A 21702-nucleotide genomic window follows, 5' to 3' on the forward strand; every position below is an offset into this window, starting at 1 on the left:
AGTGCACAAGTGACAGAGCCACACTCTGTTCTGACTCTCAGTGTATAGTTCTGCCTACCAGATTACAAGTCCTCCTTTTAGAAATTACCATTAAGTGATCTGCTTCCATTTTCTTCTCGTCACCAATTAAGGGAGAGAGCCAGGACAAGAGCTCATTACAAAGGATTGTTCTGCATCAAAAGGAATTGTATGATATGAACTACAATGGGCAGACTAGCAGAGTCAACAGAGTTTTATCAGTAAGTAAACAGTAGCCAAAGCTATTAGAGCAGAGAGCCCTAATTCACTGTGACTGTGCCAAAAAGTTTGCTGCCTGGCCTCTGACCAGAATCAAATCACCTTAGTACTTCAGTACATTCTTTTTATTTTTTGATCGATACAGACAGCATATACACAAATACAAGGGTGCAAGTTTCCTTTATGCATGCCCTCACACCAGACTTCATTAAGGATACATTGGATTGCAAGTAATATGCACCTCAAGCAACGACTAGGTGGCTTTCACAAAAATTGATGTTAAAACACAAATTCCAAGAAAAAGTGAAGATTGTACTTCGCAAACAAAGGACTTAAGCCACCTAAATGTTTCCCCACATGGAGTCGTCAGCCTATAATCTACTCAGCATACATGAAGAGAATTGAAAATATGCTCCACACCACACTGGTCTTATAATCTGCTTCATTCATTTATGTCTCCGGTATCAAGTATGAAGCTCCGTCACCACACAAAACTTTGCTCTTCTCTTGAAAACATTCTAATTCAGTTGTTCTCAAACCGTGGTATGCATACCACTGGTAACAGGTGGGTTAGAAACCCCCACTAGTATATCATCAGTAGAAGGATCCTTCATAACTACACAGATTAAAATCATAAAGGTGGTATTGCAAAGCACTCTGGAGTTTTAGATATGGAATGCAGACTCTTGAAGTTTGAGAACTGCTGATCTTATGTCATGATCTGAGTTCATGAAGTTGGTATATTGAGGCACGCTGTGTTTCATGTTTAACACATGCATAATTGGCTGTTACATGAGCTCTCAGTCCTGTAAGGTGCGTAACATTTCCCCCCCTCCTTGTGTGAGGCATTTGCAAACCAAAAAGTATCAGAGGAAAAATAACAGAATGGGAGATCTGGAGTAGGATTTCTGCTCATATAATTTTAAATGAATACTGTACAAAATTCTACTGCATGTGTAATACGATAAAGTATTGGCTATTTTGTTACAAATTAATTATACCATTGAAAAGTAACAAACATCAATTTACCTAACAGGAAAAAATCCTGCCATGAATGTATATGGGGTTGAGGACAGAGACGCTACATTTTACATAATGGTAGCCCATTACTTTAGTTCTCAGTCAATGAGTGTGTTTTACAGACAGTCTTAGGTTCCCAGAGGGTGCTGAGAGTGATGGCAAAATGAGATTGTATGTTTTTGATCGGCCATTTCTTTCAAAGGGCGTTTCATTTCCAATACTGCTCTCTTGAAGGCCTTTTTTATTATTCCCTTACTAGTTTTATAGCCTAAAAGCAGCTCTAAAACTGTTACATTTATAACCTATATTTCCTTCCTTCTAAAATAAATAAAATTTGTAAGCATTATAAAATATGAAATTGGTATATGCAAGGGAAATGAGAAATAAAATAACTATCCCTTTGCCTACCCAACAATACTATGAACTGTATGCACAGCCTGTTTCTGCACTTAACATCGAAATTTTGTTTCACTGTAAAGTTTAAAAATGGGTCCCTGAACTTATTAAGTTATTCCATTCTGTCATCTATTTCATCAATTATTTTCATACAAGTTGGTGACTGCAAGATCCATTAAAAGTGCTTTTATGCGCAAGTCATTCCCATCATTTCAGTGCCTCCACAAGATTCTTATAGCAAATCATTAAGTGGCCAGATATCCATTTTAACTTGGATTAATAGACAACTCCCCCAAGTACCTAGCAGAATTTAGACACATCGATCTCAATTTATACCTTCCCCCACCCCCAGCTACTTCTCCCCATTATTAATGCCATTTTGCTCCACAGCATTTTAGTCAAACCCTTCTGCTACTCTCAAAATGCAGAGTCATTTAAAAAAGTCTCCAAATAATTCCAACAAGTTACTGCCTCTTAATCCAATCTTGCTCATTGGATGAAAGTCCAATATGGTTTATGGAACATTTTAAACTGCTTTAATGTCATTACACCTATATTTTATTCGCAGCTGTTCCGTTTGTCAGTGGTGATTCTTGCACTCATTTCCCTAATATCTTTCATAATGAATCCTTTACATTCTAATATTGCTGATTAATATTGTAATTCAATTCTATTTTTGCATGTAGTTTACTAAACCTGTGAGATTACCTTTATCAAGCAAATCAATATTTTACACACTCCAACTTCAATTCATTTTTGCAGTGTATCAAAAATTCATTCCCCCACTGCCCTTCTTAAGAGTCACAATCTAAGCAAAGCCTGCCTGGAATTGTGAATTTTTAATGAGATGGCCAACTGTTGGTAAAAACATGGTATTTAAGTATCTCCAAAAGTTCAGTGTACAAAACACTGAAAATTCTTGTTACAAGTGCATTAAAACCACAAGGAAGGAAGGAAATGTGTTATTTTTATGCCAATGAAACAGTTGTGGGCACCCCATGTTGTTTTCAGCCATTTCCAGGTACAATAATAAATTAGGTTTACACACTTCTCAAAACTACATCCATTTTGAAGTTCTAGTGAGGTCATCAACTTAAAACTATTTTAAATCAATGTCATTTCCTGCCCACAGTGTTGCCACTAGAAAGTCTCAGTTAGTCAAGATCCCTCTTTTAGCCCAGAGGACCAGAAACAGGAGAATGGTAGCAGTAGGAAAAGAGTAAAACTCCATATGTTGGATGCATACATTAAACCTATGTCTCACAGGGCATCTGTGGTGCAACCACAACTGTATCCCTAGTTCTGTATTATTTACAGCACCTCATATACAGTGATACATACCTGCAACTATTCATCAGGCAAGAAATACAAAATAATTAAGTGTAAAAGTATCTCTTAAGACTGGGAGATATTAGTTTCTCATAGTGGTTTAGTGCTTGTGTAGATAAGCCATTAAACAACAGCAAACTGAGGTAGGAATCTACCTCACATTAGCCTGCCGCCACCTAACTGTCCATGTGCTGCCTGCTGATGCATGCTAACAGTTTGTTGGAGCACTATGATCTAGTTCTCTTAGATGGGATTAGCTCAAAGCACAGTAACAAGCTGTTAACACATCCGCAGGGTGCACATAGATAATTAGGTGGCAGCTAGCTACTGCAAGACAGATTCACCGCCCAGTGTGCCATGGTCTAATTGGCCCTGTACAGAAGGCCTTAGTTTCTTCATAGGTCAGACTTTTCAAGAGATCTCAGCTTCCATTTAAGCATCAGAAATATTGAGCAGATTTTCAAAAAGCTTGCCACCTCAGTGTCAAAATGGCAGCCTGCTGGGCACAAAGCACTTGTAGAAATCCAACCCCCCAGTTGTGAGGTCTGAGCAATTGAAAATCTGGCCCAGGAATCTTTTGAAGAATCTGGCCTCAGAGGGGTATCTTGTTTGGTTGCAAACAGGAATAGTCAGAAACTTGAGAGTTGTTTGCTCTTTCCCTACACCTTCTGTTCCTCTATAAAAACACACTGGTTACCTACCTGCACAGCCAAAAGCCAGGTGGTATCTAGAAGAGGGGCTGAATTTGACACAACACACATTAGCCTTGGCCTCAATACTTGCAACTGAATTATCCAGGTTAGTAGACCACAGCTTCACTGAGGAGAAACAAAAGAGACAGGAATGAGTAAGTGAGGCTGAAAATGCTTTTTGAAAGATTTAAAAACATGGTCAGAACTCAAATAGGTTCCCACAGAAACTCACCACACACTTGCTTGTAGGAATTTTCATAAACATTAATATTTTTGAGAGGGTGAACAAAATTAGTGGGTACTAAAAGGCAGCTTTTGGTTGATGGATAAATTTTCAGCACATTCTCAAGCACAACAGTAGTTTACCACTTCTACACACCCAATATAAACAATATCACAGGATTCAAGCCTGCATTCCTGTGGAGTTTGGAACCTCATGCAGGTGTCTAGCTGCATACTGTAATCACAGTATACCAAGGCTACCGGACCTCAGACTTGTACAACCAAGAGCAATGAGGCTGATATTCTACCTATTCTTTGTCATCCAGCTGTGCTCCGAAGAACTCCTGCTCAGTGCGCTCATTTGTAACCACTCTGCATAGATTTCATTTAAATGTATCTGTAAGCACAACTAGTAAGAACAATTTGTTTTCCATTCTTCAAAGATTGGTACCGGAGGGGAAAAAAGCTGCACTGGGGTATAACCTGTCATTACTTTTTATTGTTACATTTAAATTCAATCCACATGAATGACTACTGTGTAGAGGTAAACATAAATAAAGATTAATCTGTACTGGACTACTCTAGAAGGGGAAATGGTATACACAAATACCCACATGTGATTGTATTTTATGCCTGCTTAGACAGGCCTCTTTCACAAATACGAAGTGAGGGAGAGTCTTTGAGGCCCTTCGGCTTTTTCCCCTAATAGTTTCATGTACACATTTAAGGTACATATTTAAACCCATAAAGATTAGGCATATTAAGCACTATCCACCCAGTCAACTGTGAACTTTAAGGAAGGTTATACACTGCAATTTGTGGGCTAACTCACAGTTTTGCCAGGAGCGCAGAGGAAAGGGTGTTGTGTTGTTGCACTCTCCCAGGAGCAGCCCAGGAAGCAGACTATACCTCCTGATTTTCCCCTTTTGCTCTAGTGGGGGATAAGGCAACTATGTATTGGATAGTGGCTGTGCAGATAGGCAGTTCTCCCCAAACAGTGTACGAAAACAGACAGGGTTCACATAGATTTGCATGTGACAGGTCCTCTATAGATAGATATCCCTCCTCTGTACAGAAGGGGTACTTTCGTGCCTCTGTGGAGGGGAAGGGGAGAGGACTGGCCACGAGGAAGGTGGGGAAAAAAAAACCACCACTCTGCTTTGGCTCCAAGAAAGATACACAAAAATATTACTATAGCCACAGTCTATTAGCTTTTCCCCATATTACCCCACTCCCCAGGAGCTTCAGAGGAGGAGGAGACATAGCCTCTGGACAGATGCCTATAGAATCACTGAGTTTGGGGACAGCTTATCCACAGGAAGGGTAGTGGACTCTCCCCCTCTCCCCTTTATTTATTTTAATAGTTCACACGAAGGAAAGGGAGGGAGTGCTGCTCCTGGCCTGCCCTAATTCTGGCCATCTTTGGAGGACACTTTCAAAGATGTGAGAGTAACAGCAATGCTTGGAGCATATTGATGCATCCTTTAAAAACAGCACAGCGGGAATATCTGACAGATGTCTGGAGCCATTACAAAATATCACATACAGCCATCAAACGCAGATGTTGATACATACTACATTTGCATACAAGAATTACGGAGAGAGAAATTCCATGCAGCTATCAATTTCCAGAGAGTAATAATCCATTCTCTTATTTACCAAAAGTATAGTATGCATTATAAACAACCAGCTACATTAAAAAATAATAAACAGCTTTGCAAGGATGGCCTGGACCTTCTCTTCCTCCAAGTGATACTAAATGACATAGTGCCTCATCTGGAGTCAGGGAGTAGGAGAGAATTTTTCAAGCAAATAAAAGCTTTAGCTTCTCACTTTAAAGAAGAGATGCTAACAGAAGCTCAGTGTATGTCGCAGTGACAGCAGAGGACATTAGCATTATTGATCTGATGGCACAGGAAGCAAGTAATTCTGATTTCTGTGGTTTAAAAAAAACCCATAATGCCAGCAGATAATGCTCCTTAGACTGAAAGCTAGAGTCTATGGGTATCTGTGGGAGTCAAATGAACACACAGCTCATAGTAGTGCCCCTCGCAAACATATGTCCCATGCAGCCTCTTGTTTTGAATACTCATTAGGCAGCCTTCCAACTAAGTTCTACAAGTTAGAAACTGTGTTCAATATGGGTAATTCTCTTTTTGGTCCCACATCAATATAATGAGCAGATATTTGATCTTAATTTTGTAACAAATAAATCAGGAGCTTGGTTTTCAGCACACTAGCCTTTCACCTTTGCACAATTTCATTCAAATCATCTTCAGATCACAAAAAGTAGAATGATCTTGGTGAGCTCATCTGCTGTTTAATCAATACAGGGGCTCATAAAACCAACATGAAATTTGTTACAATTGGTAAGCCGCGTTAGATTCCACAGCAACTTCCACGACCACATAGCTGTGGAACATAAAGAGCTCTGATTAGAACAGTGCTATCAGCTTTTTTGTGATTTCCTCCCCCCTACCAACTCCTGCCCCCTAACTTTAAAAAACATAAAACCACATCACAAGTCATGTTTTAGCTGGAACTAAATGTGTATACAACAGGTTCATAAACTCTGGTTGTATGAATTTTGCTTCACTTACTGTGAATCTTAGCAGTTTTGTTGAGACTGAGGTGGTAACTATAAAACATACAGATGCCCTGATAACACTTAGAACTGTGCTGATGAGGCAAAACTACCCTACGAGATGAACTGTTCTTAAAACATGCTTTGCCTAGTTTTGTTGCGCAGAGAGCCGCATCTCTCCATGTGGCCAAGCATCCACACCTCACAAAAACAAGATGCCGTCTGGGAAGCAGCTCTCGGTTTAAATTGATTAAATTTTATCCAGTTTCTGTTTGATTGGTGCTCTGGTTCAAATGTTCATTAGTTTATAAATTAACCTACTATGGGTCAGAGCTTTGGACAAACACTCCGTAAGAGGAAGCTATTGGCTGCAGTGTTCATCTACATTACAAACATTAGCTAATATTCTTTACAAAACATTCATAATATTGAAGTGTCATTTTATTTATATACAAGATGCACCAGGTAATATGATTTTGCTATAGGACACAGTATCACCGAGCCCATTCTCTAAAATTAATCCATCTGCCTATCAATTTCTACGCTCAGAATACTCTAAAGGATCATGCTTCCCTCATCATCCCATATGCAGACATTGCTTTAGGTCAATGTATTAGGTTATGAGATGAGAACAGTTCTCTCGTCTCACAGTCACTCTCTCCATAAACTATTACAGCATTAGTTACTTTTCCATGGCATTCTTGGTAGTATCAGAGCACCCACAAACAATGAATATAACCATAAAACCCCTGTGAAGTAAGCAATTATCCTCCTTTTATAAACTGGGAAAGTGAGGCATCAGAGATTAACCTGATTTTCAGAAGAAGTGTGCACTTAAAATTCCAATTAAAATTATTTTCAAAAATGGAGCTCCCACTAAAGCTCCAAGTGACTTGTTCAAGGTTAAATACAATGTCCTTGATAGAGCTGGTCACAGAACACTGATCTTTTGATTCCCAAGACAATGCCCTAACTACCAGGCCACCCTTCCTTTCCATGGACTCAATTCTGCAAACCTGAACTAACTCGCTCAGTTCACTACAACTAATCAACATGTTTATGTGCAGAACTGCCACCTATTCATTATTTCTATATCTAGATGGAGGAGAGAATATTTTACCTTCACTTATTCACATTATGAGAAATCAGTTCACATAGATGCCTTAAGTTCTACTTCAAACTCATGAGACAATGAAAATGAAAAGTAACCTCCCACTGAGCTCTCAAGTGTACTGGAAATTTGTGGGACAATCAGCATTTCAGTTTGATCAGGACGTCTGATCGCCAAGCCTAGAAATATTCCACACACAGGCACTCTGCCCAGCCAAATAACCTGTAGTTCAGGGTTGAAGAACAAATAACTAGAGCAGGGGTAGGCAACATATGGCATGCATGCCGAAGGCAGCACACAAGCTGACTTTCAGTGGCACTCACACTGCCCGGGTCTTGGCGACCAGTCCGGGGGGAGGGGGCGGGGCTCTGCATTTTAATTTAATTTTAAATGAAGTTTCTTAAACATTTTAAAAACCTTATTTACTTTACATACAACAATAGTTTAGTTATATATTATAGACATATAAAGAGACCTTCTAAAAATGTTAAAACGCATGACTGGCACGCAAACCCTTAAATCAGAGTCAATAAATGAAAAGTCAGCACACCACTTCTGAAAGGTTGCTGACCCCTGACCTACAGACAAGTTCTGATCTTCTTACCTGTGAAAGCCATTTATGGGCTTGTCTACGTGAACAATTCAAAAACAGCAAGTTGAGTTGTGAATCTACTCCACACTAGCCTGCCACAGTCTAGCTGTCCACATGTACCCTGCTGGCACATGTTAAGTTTATTAAAGCACTGTCTTCAAAGCACTCTAACTGTTAATACACATCAGCAGTATGTACATGAGCAGTTAGACCGTAGCAAGCTAGCATGGAGTATATTCACACCCCAGCTTGCCACATAGAAACTGTTTGAATAGACAAGCCCTAATTTCTGTGCACCTCACAAAGCCTCATGCCCTAACCCAGAGAGCATTCAAGTATTCTATTTTACAAGTAAGTTAACTGAGAAGTTGCACAAGGCCATTTCAGGCAGAGCTGGGAATAGAAGCCAGGCCTCTAAGATGGCAGATCCATGTCTTTACGCACTCAGGCCAACCACACTGTTCTAACCACTGGACTTCATTCTCTTCTAGAACAGAACTCACTGGCAAAGTGGGTCTAAAAAGCCCCTCTAGTAGGTAGTCCACCAATTATCCTTTGAGCTTAAGTGATAGAGGTCTGACTGGAGGATTTGAAGTTCCAGGATTCAATCTCTGCAAATAAACCATGGGGAATTTCTTTAAAATGGCACATGATGAAATTTGTTTTTCCTCCATTTTCTTTTTGAAGTGCTGATTTAATTAAATTCACAGAGTGAGGAAACATCTATAAAACAGTTTTTATAGTTAAAAAGTATTATAATGGCATCAGTTTTGGCACAACAGGGCACAACTACAGCCAGAGTTTGTTCATTTGCCACATTTCACTTGCCCATCACAAGTTGGAAGGTTAAGAGGTATGGATGTTGCCTATTATATAGTTAATTTATATCAAAATATTTTTGCTAATTTTTGTATATTTTCAAAGGTTGTGTACTTAGAGTATAATAGGTTCTTGCAGGTCCCTACAATCTATTTCTGTGCCTATGACTAAGTTACCAAATCTTGCTTAAGAAGGATTTTTACTGAAGGCACGTTTAGCAGTCAGTCACAGGTAGTTTCAATCAATGATCATTCTAAATGTCTGAAAGTTATATTACTGGTAGGAAGAGTCAAAATACAGAGAAGGGAATGTGACTTATGTCTGAAAATTATTTTTCAATTTGAGGAAAAAACTGCTCTGATAAACCAGGTTTAAATTCCCATCAACTGTTTGAGATGGGGGAATAAAAGTGTATTTACAATAGTAAGAATTTAAGGTCATACTAGTCACCACGGGACACTTTTTTGCACAAACTTCTGTTTCCTTTAATAAATTGGCCACTTATTCGTACCATCAATGTTTAAAATAATGCTTATGTACTGGAGTTTGACAATAGGTGCTTGAACATGCCCAGAAATGCTCCAAGAGTAGGCAGGGTACAGAGCTGATGGCAAAACAAAGACAACATGATGGTCCATATGTGGTTCTCTTCTCAGAGACAGATCAACTATAAAATCGGGCCATTATGGGAGAATATCTGGTGGTCTCCACCATGAACTGGTCAAGAGATCCCTCTTTGAAGAGTTTCTAGCAGACAAGGTCACATCTGCCTTACAAGATGTCCTTTCAAGCCTCAGGAGATCTCCAAATCCCTGCTTACTGTGGTTCAGAGGGTCCCAATATGTAGATAGTATTAATGACACCTACACCAAGTCCCTTTCTAAAAATTTCAGGAAGTTAAAGTAGATATTTTTACATAATTTTCATTTACATAGTTTCAAGGTCAACTGCCTACCAGACCCAGAGTTAATTAAAGTCACGTTTTTACTGGTTAAATTAGAATTATAGTCTTCTATTTTATAGAAATATCCCAAGAAAACAGAAGGCTATGCAGCTTCTCAGGGCTCTGCTAACATGGGCCAACATTCTAACAGTCATTATGTCTTTGGGTGTGTAAATCTCAGCTACCTTTGTAGCAGCAGACAGCTCTACAAATACTCTAACTAAACATATAATTTGCTTTTTTAAATATAATGAACAATTGGAGTCAGAGTGCTTCTATGCTCCAATTCTCTCCTATGGAAGACAATGTACAAAGAATTCTCACAAACAAATTCTAGATGATATTTGATTAATGAAGAGGATGGAATGGTATGCATAGCCCTGACATGCTGTCTGTAATTATATCAGACTCAGTCTTTGTTCCAGTGGTATTCTGTTGCTCAGAGCTCCTTTTGCTGTGTCTGAACTTTGACAGGGGAGTGATCACAGGATTACTCTCCTCAGTGTGTGTGTGTGTGTGTGTGTGTGTGTGTATCTGGCAAAGGGCATTGCAGTGGACCAAGTACCCAGGCATCTAACACCTTGTCACCACTTTGAAAGGGAAAGGGGGAAGAGAGAGAGACAGGAACATCCTGCAGCAGGGATGAGGAGGGAGGTTTAGTAAAGCTTCCACACTCAGCAATCAGAAAAGGAGCTGGGGAGAGGGGGGAAGATCTCACCCCCCAACCTTTCCCACCATTACATTACACCACCAATGCATTACAGTTCCCATCATTCCCAGACACGGCCAATAACTACAGATAGAAAGCTCAGTGCCCACACATCCAAGCATTAGGGGTAGTTGTGAGGAAGTACAGAATGGTAGTGCTGGGCTTCCCACCAGGTGTTAACCCTGACCAGATAGGTAGCAGGTTTTGACATTTGGCTAACAGATGTCTGGCAAACTGAGTTCTCCACCTTAGCAGTTAAAAGAGCTATACTTATTTAAAATACTTTTAAATAGGTCTCCAATTCTGGCATTCACCTCTGATGTTTTTGTTATATATGTAAATAGTGAAAAGACTGCATAAGGAGGGGGGATGAAACACTAGCCCAGGCCTGATCAGAAAACCCCCCCACCTATATACCTTTAAAGAAAACTACTATTTGAATAGAAAGGCAGGATGTGTATAGAAAATGCAGGTCTTTATTAATACATAACTTATGTGTGTAAACACTGCACTTTTTAAAACAGTTTCTGCAGAAAAGAATTGTTAAGATGTGATGTGAGGCCCTGTTTTATAAAGTCAGCTCAGGCGGACAGCTCTTTACCATGCTAATAAATGCATGTCTATTTTGAAGATAAGCTTTTTTTTAAAATGCACAGCATGAACGGGGAGCAAAATGATGAAAGGGTTGATCATTTATACAGTGGGACTTTTTCCTTATTACATTTAATTGTAAAGGAAACAGTCTTGACTTCCACCATAAAGAAGAAGAAAAAAAAAATCTATTAAAAGCCATTTAAAAAAAATCTCCATAATATGAAATCATCATAAAGGCTGCATTTTGTAAGTGAAATTACCAATTACCTTGAGAATGTCAAACACATTTAAGAAACACTAATATGACTTCCTTTTGAAACAGAATTTAAAAGCAATTTAGGGGGCAGAGGCTTGCAAGGTTTAATGTTTTATGACAAATTAATTTGTCATTCAAAGAAAATCTGTCCAAAGCTGTTTGCGCCCATTTGGGAGAGTTGATCCCCAGTGGCTGCAGAAGGAAGTTAAAAGCAATGACTGCCTAATAACTAAGGTGATATTTTAGACTGACTGCAGATAAAGTCCAGTTCTTTAGGGAAGTAGAAAGATTATGTATTTCAGTTCTACCCAATCCCCCTTTAGAGAAATTGTATTGCTTCCAATGTGCAGTGCTCAAGCAGTGGGACACAATGGTGTGCCTGGTGAGCACTCCAAAATCCTGGGTCATTAGGGCCCAGAAGGAGTCTTGGGAGGAGTGAAGGCAAGGAGCAGCTCATTCCCAATATCTACTCCTGCAGTTCCCATGCCTTCCTGACCACCACCCAATTTTGTTCACACTGCTGTTAAGTTTCTCAAAAAACATGTCACACATCCGACAGGACAAGGTATTTCTCACTGTGCATGATCCTTAATGCTTTATCATCATTTACTAGACAGTCTTAGGGCTTGTCTACATCAGAAAGTTGCAGCGCTGGTGAGGGAGTTACAGCGCTGCAACTTTGAAGGTGTACACATCTGCAGGGCACCACCAGCGCTGCAACTCCCTGTTTGCAGCGCTGGCCGTACTCCCGTTTTGTCTCGGGTGTAGAGGATCCAGCGCTGGTGATCCAGCGCTGGTAATCCAATGTAGACAGTTACCAGCGCTTTTCTTGACCTCCGTGGAAGGAGGAAGCCTCTGGTAATCAAGCTGGTTTCCTTTCCCGGTTTGCTCTCTCGGTCCCGGAGCCAGCCAGCAAACCGCAGGGAAGGAGACCTGCTTGCTCGGGGTTCCGGGACCGAGAGAGCAAACCGCGGCGAAGCTGGTTTCCTTTCCCGGTTTGCTCTCTCGGTCCCGGAGCCAGCCAGCAAACCGCAGGGAAGGAGACCTGCTTGCTCGGGGTTCCGGGACCGAGAGAGCAAACCGCGGCGAAGCTGGTTTCCTTTCCCGGTTTGCTCTCTCGGTCCCGGAGCCAGCCAGCAAACCGCAGGGAAGGAGACCTGCTTGCTCGGGGTTCCGGGACCGAGAGAGCAAACCGCGGCGAAGCTGGTTTCCTTTCCCGGTTTGCTCTCTCGGTCCCGGAGCCAGCCAGCAAACCGCAGGGAAGGAGACCTGCTTGCTCGGGGTTCCGGGACCGAGAGAGCAAACCGGGAACGCCGCGGTTTGCTCTCTCGGTCCCGGAACCCCGAGCAAGCAGGTCTCCTTCCCTGCGGTTTGCTGGCTGGCTCCGGGACCGAGAGAGCAAACCGGGAACTCGGGGTTCCGGGACCGAGAGAGCAAACCGGGAACGCCGCGGTTTGCTCTCTCGGTCCCGGAACCCCGAGCAAGCAGGTCTCCTTCCCTGCGGTTTGCTGGCTTGCTCCGGGACCGAGAGAGCAAACCGCGGCGTTCCCGGTTTGCTCTCTCGGTCCCGGAACCCCGAGCAAGCAGGTCTCCTTCCCTGCGGTTTGCTGGCTGGCTCCGGGACCGAGAGAGCAAACCGCGGCGAAGCTGGTTTCCTTTCCCGGTTTGCTCTCTCGTCCCGGAACCCCCCTTGAAGCCGCCCAACAGCGCTGCAGTGTGGCCACATCTAACACCACTTGCAGCGCTGGTTGCTGTAAGTGTGGCCACTCTGCAGCGCTGGCCCTATACAGCTGTACTAATACAGCTGTAACAACCAGCGCTGCAAAATTTTAGATGTAGACATGGCCTTAGATAAAAGCAAGAGAGGACATTCTCAGTCTCCACCCATTTATCTGTAGCCACTCCCTTTCTTGTACACACTTTTTTTTAAACCAAAGTTCCCCAATCTTCAGACTATCAGTCTGGCACATGCTGAAATAAAACTTGCTATGTCTACACTAGGAGTTTAAGAAGATGTCAGTTGGATTGTACTAGCTAACATGATATACAACCTTCCCCATAAATCCTAGCCTAGACTAAGGCTGATCCATAATTTTCATCTGAATGATTTTCCAATGAAACATGGCCACTTCACAAAAAAAATATTCAAGATTTACCAAGAGGATATTTCAATTTTTCTGAAAGATTTTGGTTTTCTATTGGTTAAAAAAAAAAAGTCAAAATGACAGCTGCTTAGCTGCCCACCTGGAAGGCTCTTATTATTTTCACTTTAAGCAAGTGAAATTGACAAAAGTTTTCAGAGGGCTGCCAAGGCTGAGTGCCAGGGCACTGCTTCCCACACCAGCTCCAGGTGACAGTCTGAGAGCCACGGCACTCTGACTCTCCAGTTCCAGGAGCTGCAGGTGCAGACTGAGTGTCCAGGCTCTCTCTCTCTATGGAAATTCAGCAACTGACAAGTGCGGGCAGAAAGAAAGCTAAAAAATTTCATTTCAGTTCCCCTGAAACAAAATGTTTCAAAAACAAACAAACAAACAAAAAAAACAAAACAAAACAAAACAAAACACCACCACATGAAATTTTTCAAGGAAAGAGATTCCCTTTTTTTCCAGACAGCTCTAGACAAAGCTCTCTCCCCTCTTTTCATCTGATCATAAATGGTTCTATAATGTCCTGGGAAAGTCAGTTAAACTAAGTCAGTCAAGGAATCAGTTACTTGACACATCCTATATTGACAAGCATAGGGAATACACGAGTTCAGCTTTTGGCACTAGAATTAAAAATCAAAATACCTTTTGCATCATCAGAACCTGAAGCCAGTAGTTTAGGGTCCATCAAGTTAAAGTCAACACTCCAGCATCTTTTCTCATGCTCCTGTTTTGAGAAAGAGGAAAATATTTGGATGTAGTACATTATAATTCTCAGCACTAAAATACGCAGTAAAGCAAAACATATGCAGCTTGGTATGAATTAAGATGGAATTTCTGGATATGGACATTCACTATGTGTATAGTAGTGATCTTATATACATTTTTCTTTCACATAAACTAATGCCTGTGTGGTTTAAGAGAAGCCCCCCAAAATGGCAACACTAGCAAGCTACATCCAGGATGGGTTTTGTTTGTTTTTAAAGTACTGCTTATTTTCTCATCTCAGAGGACACTTCATGACCATGTATTTTGGTTTGTTACTATTCCCTTGTGGCCCTTCATTCTGTTTGAGCAAAACATGCATGAATTGTCTAAATACCATTAAAATGCATCTTTCAACAATGAGATTATTGAATTTGTTTACAAAGTCCAAAAGGGGGAGTATCCTTCATTCAGATATTAAAAGTTTAAGTGGTCACAGGAAATGTAGTTTATCACACATATACATGTAATTTCAAGTCAGAGTGCTTTTTCCTTATAAGTGATGAGGAAGGTTTAATATACTAGCACCACAATATTCTGTTAAATGAAACTTGAAGGTTAGTTAAACTATTTCAAACTTTCACAAAGCTTGAGAAGTGAAGTGAAGAGGGCACGAAAAAACATCCAGCACAATGTTCCAAGCAGTATTTCAAATATGTATACAGCATATGTCTGTGCACATACCTCAATTTATGAAAATCTGGAAGAAGGGACAAAAGAATCGATAGGGAGTTTAAATAATGAAGTGGAGTTACTTTCTTTTAGTACAAGTAAAAGTTGGAATATAACTCCAGTTTCACCATTTTGCATTCATAATGAAAATTTATCAATAAATTGTCCTTGAATTCATTATATTAAGATTCATTGTGTTCAGTGAGATCTCTTTCTAGTTGGCATACATATGATAAAAGGATGTCAACACAGAACCTTATGATACAGATTAATATACAATAAGAAGAGAGCTGCTGTTTAACTTAAGGAAAAATCTTACATTTCTATTTAACTGTCAAAGGGAGATGCATGCTCTACGGCAGCAGTTCACATATACTCTTAAGAAGTGGTCCACCACCTCCTCTCCCAACTTCTCAGTTCCGATCACACACCTTCCTAGTGGCCCTCATTACAACTGACTAAATGGAAAAGTAATGTTAGGACAGGATAAAGGAGACAAGATGAAATTAAATTCTAATGTATAGCTGCTTGATTACATTTACCTATTCTGTGTTTGTGCTGTTATTTTACTGGCCCATATGCAGGACTTTACATGTACTAGCATCAAATCTGCTGTGGCTGCCTGTAGCTCCACTACTTCAATCTTTTCACTCTCTCTCTGCAGTGTGTGCATTAGTCTCCTATTTCTTAGGCCTTCTGCAAATACAATCACAGTTGAGTGTACAGCAGCAAAATGTCTAAGACAGAAATGAAGCAGCCATGCAGGAGAGTTTTTTTGTTTTTTGTTTTTTTTAAATTCACATTAAAAAAGTGAATTTAAAAATCCAGTAACTCTCCTCTTCCTTTTCCCAGATCTGCACCCTAGCAGCAGGGTTTTGGTTAGCCACACAATCATCACTGCTTAAAGGCTGCCATGTGCCTCACTATTGTGATAAGAAGCTACTTTGGTCACTGCTGAAGAAACACTGCTCAATGGAGTTAAAGAAAAGTTAAAAACATGGTAACTCTCTACTAGCCAAGGGAATTCATCTACTGTAGATGCAGCCATTTCACCTCATGCAGCCATCAAGACAACCACCATCAGCACGCTACTAGAAACACCCTAATTAGAACATTAATATGCACACAAACTTGAAGCCATGGCACTTGCAAAGAAGAAAATGGTACTGCTTGGTGACTGCACTTACCTGGTAGACCTTTGACCTCTGTCCTGTGAACCCATCCCACAGGATGACGGTGCCTTCATAGTCACTGCTGGCTAACAGGTTCTTGTGGTAGCTACTCCAGCTGATACAGCTTTAAAAAGAGAAAATCCCAAAAAAAAACAAACAAACAATCTTACTTTATATTATATACACCTTAAAAATAATGTCTGCAATAGCTCAAGGCAATTAGGATCTTTGTGTAACTTTGGGACAGCCCAAAGCAATCTTGGCTCAGTTGCCTTTTATTAAAATAATCAGACAAGGAAAAAACAAAAAGCATCAAAAAACTTGGAAAGCTTTTTAGCATACAAACTACATAAGTGCTTTTAATGTCTTTGTTATGCAGTTCTCCATCTCAAGATATTATTTGCAACTTATATGTCTTACGCTGTCCATAGCTCTGTTTCTATGATGTGTTCATACTCACACAGAGATCCCGAATTTTAAAAAAGGAAAAAAACATTAACCTTTTAGCTCCTTAAAAGCCACAATTTTAACCATGATGCCAAAAGCAGAAGTCTACTAATGCAATCTACAGCTGTAAAATATAGAACTACATTGGTACCAAAGGATAAAAAAAGCAAGGAGACTATGACCTCTTTGACACAGACAAAATAGACTATTTATTGCATTCTTAGTTTAAAGAGTGCCCTCCTCTGACACTTGAGAAAGGAAGATTTGAGGGAGATCTCTAAACAGGGATCAGAGAAAATATATAGGTTGTGTTTGTATTTTATATTGAATTGAGCAGTCCTGAAGGATATAGCATCTGATTAATACTGAAGAGTGAAACCCTTTAACAGGTACAACATGGACAATAATAGTGCCAGCTTCCTCTCACTGGTCTCGCAATATGCTTCAAGCTTGGTGCCCAAAAATATTTCAATAAGGGTAAAAGAATTTAGAACATGCATTCACACAATTTTTGGCCCATCTGGTGTGAAAAAGTGCCAGCTGTCAACTGTGATGCATGTAGCAGGAACTAAACTGATACTGAACCATTTCACATAGGTCATCAAATAGCTATGAGAGAGTAACTAGCTTAGATTATTACAGCCTTGATAAATGCTATGCTAGCATTCCCATTGTCACTGGAATGGTATGAATGCAATGCAGGGAAATTTCTCTAAAACTGGCAGCTCAGATAGGGTCTTAGAGGCTGAGTCACGATAACCCAGTTACGGCATGTCTACCCTAGGAAAACAGGTGATGTTCTGAAGAGTGTTAGCTAGCATGTTTTAATTAATGTGGTTTTATTTAAATGCTACTTATAGCCTTATATACTGTGACAAAGTTCCTCCTCTACCTTGGTAGGTCCTGTGCTTATTGGCAGATATGCTCACCTCAGTGATCTTCCCCACAGTCTGGATCAACTCCTCCTGTGTCTGATCAGGAGTTGGGAGGTTTGGGGGGAACCCGGGCCCACTCTCTACTCTGGGTTCCAGCCCAGGGCCCTGTGGATTGCAACTGTCTATAGTGCCTCTTGTAACAGCTGTGTGACGGCTACAACTACCTGGGCTATTTCCCCATGGCCTCCTCCAAACACCTTCTTTATCCTTACCACAGGACCTTCCTCCTGGTGTCTGATAACGCTTGTACTCCTTAGTCCTCCAGCAGCACAGACTCTCACTCTTAGCTCCTTGTGTCTCTTGCTCCCAGCTCCTCACACACTTCCTCTCCTCTGGCACCTCCTCGCCTGACTGGGGTGAGCTTCTTTTTAAACCCAGGTGCTCTGATTAGCCTGCCTTGATTGGCTGCAGGTGTTCTAATCAGCCTGTCTGCCTTAACTGGTTCTAGCAGGTTCCTGATTACTCTAGTGCAGCCCCTGCTCTGGTCACTCAGGGAACAGAAAACTACTCATCCAGTGACCAGTATATTTGCCCTCTACCAGACTCCTGTACCCCACTGGTCTGGGTCTGTCACAATACACACAAGGTTTAACACCTTTAAAAATGTGTTTGCTAACCTGCAATTTTCTGCATTGTTCTCAGTGTCCATTTCTTTCTCTATCATACCTCAACCCTTGTATTATCTCTTCCACTTCTTTCCCTCTCCCATGCAGAACCTCATTTCTAATCTATCCCATCAATCTCACTCTTTCCACCAACCTCTGCATCCCTGTTAACACCCTCACCTCCACCTCTTCATTTATTTGTACCACCCCCTTCATATATAGATTTTTCAAGCCTTAGCAGCCAGAACACTGAACAAAGATGTAGAGTACTACTGTTATATAGAGGTAATGCCCAGGCAAGAATTCAAGCCACTCTTCAACACCAGTTGCTAAGAAACAGTGAAGCTAAACTATATCTTCAGAACAGTAGTAAGCTTTTAATTAGAAAACACGTATGCCTCTGGTCCTTATAGTTGCGAAGGACCTTCAGAATGTGAATGATGCAGTGATATCTGCCTGAATCAGCAAACAGTCTGAAACAACAGTGAAGAGAACTGTCCTAGTTCGTTTAAAAAAAACAAAAAACAACTTAACTCTGAAGTCTAAGGACAACCATACAAACAAAGAAATTGCCATACTACAGCAAATTAAAACTACCTAGTCCAATATCCTGTTTCTGATAGTGGTAAGTACCAACTGCTTCAGAAAAACATTCAAGAAACCTTATAGTAGGAATGTATAGAATAATCTACCCACAGGGAATATTCCTTCCAAACCTCCAACAGATGAGAGTGACTTGTGCCCTGAAGCACAATAATTTAAAATGTCAGCATTAATTATTTCACTGATAATCAAATCATGCAAGAAAGGAGAAGGACAACCATATTATGAAAGCTCTGCATGATCTATTGTGAGCTGCACGTTATATCTATATAACAAGTGAGTAGAACTTGGGCAAGTACCACCAGTAATTCTTTTCTTCCAATCTAAGTCCTGGAGAAAGACAAAAGTGTTGGGCTTCCTCTAGGATGCCATGCTCAAGGGCTCTACTTTTTGCCGCCTCCAGCTGGTAGGCGAATAAAAATCTGCTTTCCTCCCTCCTAGTTGCAGAGAGAGACTGACATGGTTCTTGTCAGTTTCACTCCAGCCCACAACACTGTTTTTAGTCTCGTGTCATAAATCTTTAAACACAATCCTTAAAAATTTTTTTAAAAGGGTCATAATTAGATAAAAACAAATAATTTTCTTCATCTTCCTGACTTAATTCTCCCCTCACCATCACCAAGCTTCCTTTAGATCAGGGGTCGGCAACCTTTCAGATGTGCTGTGCCGAGTCTTAATTTATTCACTCTAATTTAAGGTTTTGCGTGCCAGTAATACATTTTAACATTTTCAGAAGGCCTCTTTCTAGAAGTCTATAATATAGAACTAAACCACTGTTGTATGTAAAATAAATAAGGTTTTAAATAAATTTAAGAAGCTTCATTTAAATTTAAAATTAAAATGCAAAGTCCCCCAGACCGGTGGCCAAGACCCGGGCAGTGTGAGTGCCACTGAAAATCAGCTCACATGCCGCCTTCGGCAGGTGTGCCATAGGTTGCCTACCCCTGCTTTAGATCTTAAACATCCTGGAATGTTCCATTAAACAGTACAATGCATAAGGTTTTGTATAGCTTATCATTAGACTAACTTTTATGAAACGGCATACTCTAAGGATACAGACTAATAGAACAACTCTTCCTCCAGGTTTGTTGAGAGCTTTCTTCATTCTTAAAGCTTCCTTTTTAAAACTAGAGTAAGTCACACTACCATGATCATATGTCCTTACTATTTGTGCTACTGTATTTATTGATAGCCTTTTCTCCTGTGAGTACTATCAGCATAGAGCTCCATTCTTGGGAAATTAACTAGCCGAAACAACCTCACACAAGGTGCCTCTGAGGAGAACTAGCTGTCAACTTCTAGCTTGCTCTCATGAATTGGGCATCAGATCTGCACTGTAGGGCTTGTCTACATGGCAGGCAGTTTAGCCTTCTTTGAACAGTACTACCTTAATACAAACTATATACATCTTTTTGTTTATGCCCACAACATCCACACAGGAGATTTAACAGTCCCACATACTAGCTTATACTGTAATTCACAGCCCCATAGTCCAAACTGTGGGCCATGTAGATATAGCTTGAGAGTCCGATCTTTGAAAGACACGTGCACTGGCTTCACTTTACACACCTGAATGGGGACTACTCACACAGTGTGCAAAGTGAAAAAGAAAGAGAGAGAGAAAAGTTCTGTGTGGTAAGTACATGAACTGAATTCCAGGCAGAGGCCTTACATGCTCAAACATTTCAACTATACAACTGGCTTCTGAAAGACAATGCAAATGACAGCATGACTGAATGCTGCAGTGGCATAGAACTAAAATTACTATTAAAATAATTTAAAATACATTTTAACTCTTTACCTAAACCCTAGCTATGATAGCAGACAAATGGTTTTGGAGAAAAAACAGTAAGACAAGACAGAGGGGGAGACAACTCTGATAGGATTACTTCAGTAAGTGAAAGCGAGGGGAATTCAATGCTACAAATCCTCACATCACAGTTGGTCCAAACATTCTGTGTCTCATGGGAGTGTGTGAGGTTCCAAGGTGATTATTTTCTAAAGGGCTCCAACAGCAAAGCAGAGAGTTCACGTGGACTCAGTGAGTCGAGAATCTAGGTTGAGAATTTTAGCTTAACTTTATTTTGGTGCCTAGAAATAGTGAGAGTTTATCGCCCTTTCAAAACCTGACATTAATGAACATATCAATTGTGATTAGGATGGAACAGCCATACATGTGATTTATGGACACTGAAAAATAAAAAACATATCCTACGAATAATTTTGAAACCAAAAGGTAACCTATTCTTGTGTTTTTTGCTTTCACTGGAGTTGACTAAAGAGATGCAGCTGACTTTGGAGTTGTGATACCATTTATCACAGATTGCTGCTGCAAACACACACTGCAGTGAACATGCAGAATATTAAAGATGTATTTCATAAGTGTTTTCCTACCCACATTTGGTATGCTGCCTGCTCTGGATCAGGCAGCCATGAGACTAATTTCTCTTTTTGTTGAACACTAGATCTTCACATTTCTCTCAACCTATGGCAAAGCAACAATTCTGTCTCCTGAATAAATCACAGAAGCAGCGCTAGCATTAGCTTGCTACCTGTTCATCCCTTTCCCGTCTCCCTCTGCACCAAGGAGAAGGAAAGATTATCACCTGTCATAGATAGAGATATTGCAAATCATAATTAGACCATAGGGTGCTGTTTATAGTTACTATACAATGCCAGGATTTGTTCCTTGTACCAAGGCTATGAATCTGTAAATGGGATTTTTATAAGGGTTTATGTCATCATCTGTTTTTCCAGGAAGCATTTAGTATTTCTGGGAGGAGCCGTGCAAATTTAACAAAAAAATGCAATGCTTATTTCCTCCTTACTCTTAACAAAGAGAGATCAAAAAACCC

General features: G+C 40.5%; 1 protein-coding gene across 2 annotated transcripts in view; it reads right to left on the bottom strand.

Moving 5' to 3' along the window:
• Window positions 1-21702, bottom strand: part of COP1 (COP1 E3 ubiquitin ligase) — a 218303-nt gene that overhangs the window by 96486 nt on the left and 100115 nt on the right. For both annotated transcript variants that reach the window (XM_030571631.1, XM_030571630.1), the window contains exons 13-15: window positions 16273-16381; window positions 14294-14375; window positions 3684-3800 (exon numbers count right to left, since the gene is read on the bottom strand). In XM_030571631.1, the coding sequence (XP_030427491.1) occupies window positions 3684-3800; window positions 14294-14375; window positions 16273-16381 (308 nt within the window). The remainder of the gene's footprint in view (window positions 1-3683; window positions 3801-14293; window positions 14376-16272; window positions 16382-21702) is intronic.

This window comes from Gopherus evgoodei, chromosome 8, assembly GCF_007399415.2.
Source record: "Gopherus evgoodei ecotype Sinaloan lineage chromosome 8, rGopEvg1_v1.p, whole genome shotgun sequence".
NCBI lineage: Eukaryota > Metazoa > Chordata > Testudines > Testudinidae > Gopherus > Gopherus evgoodei.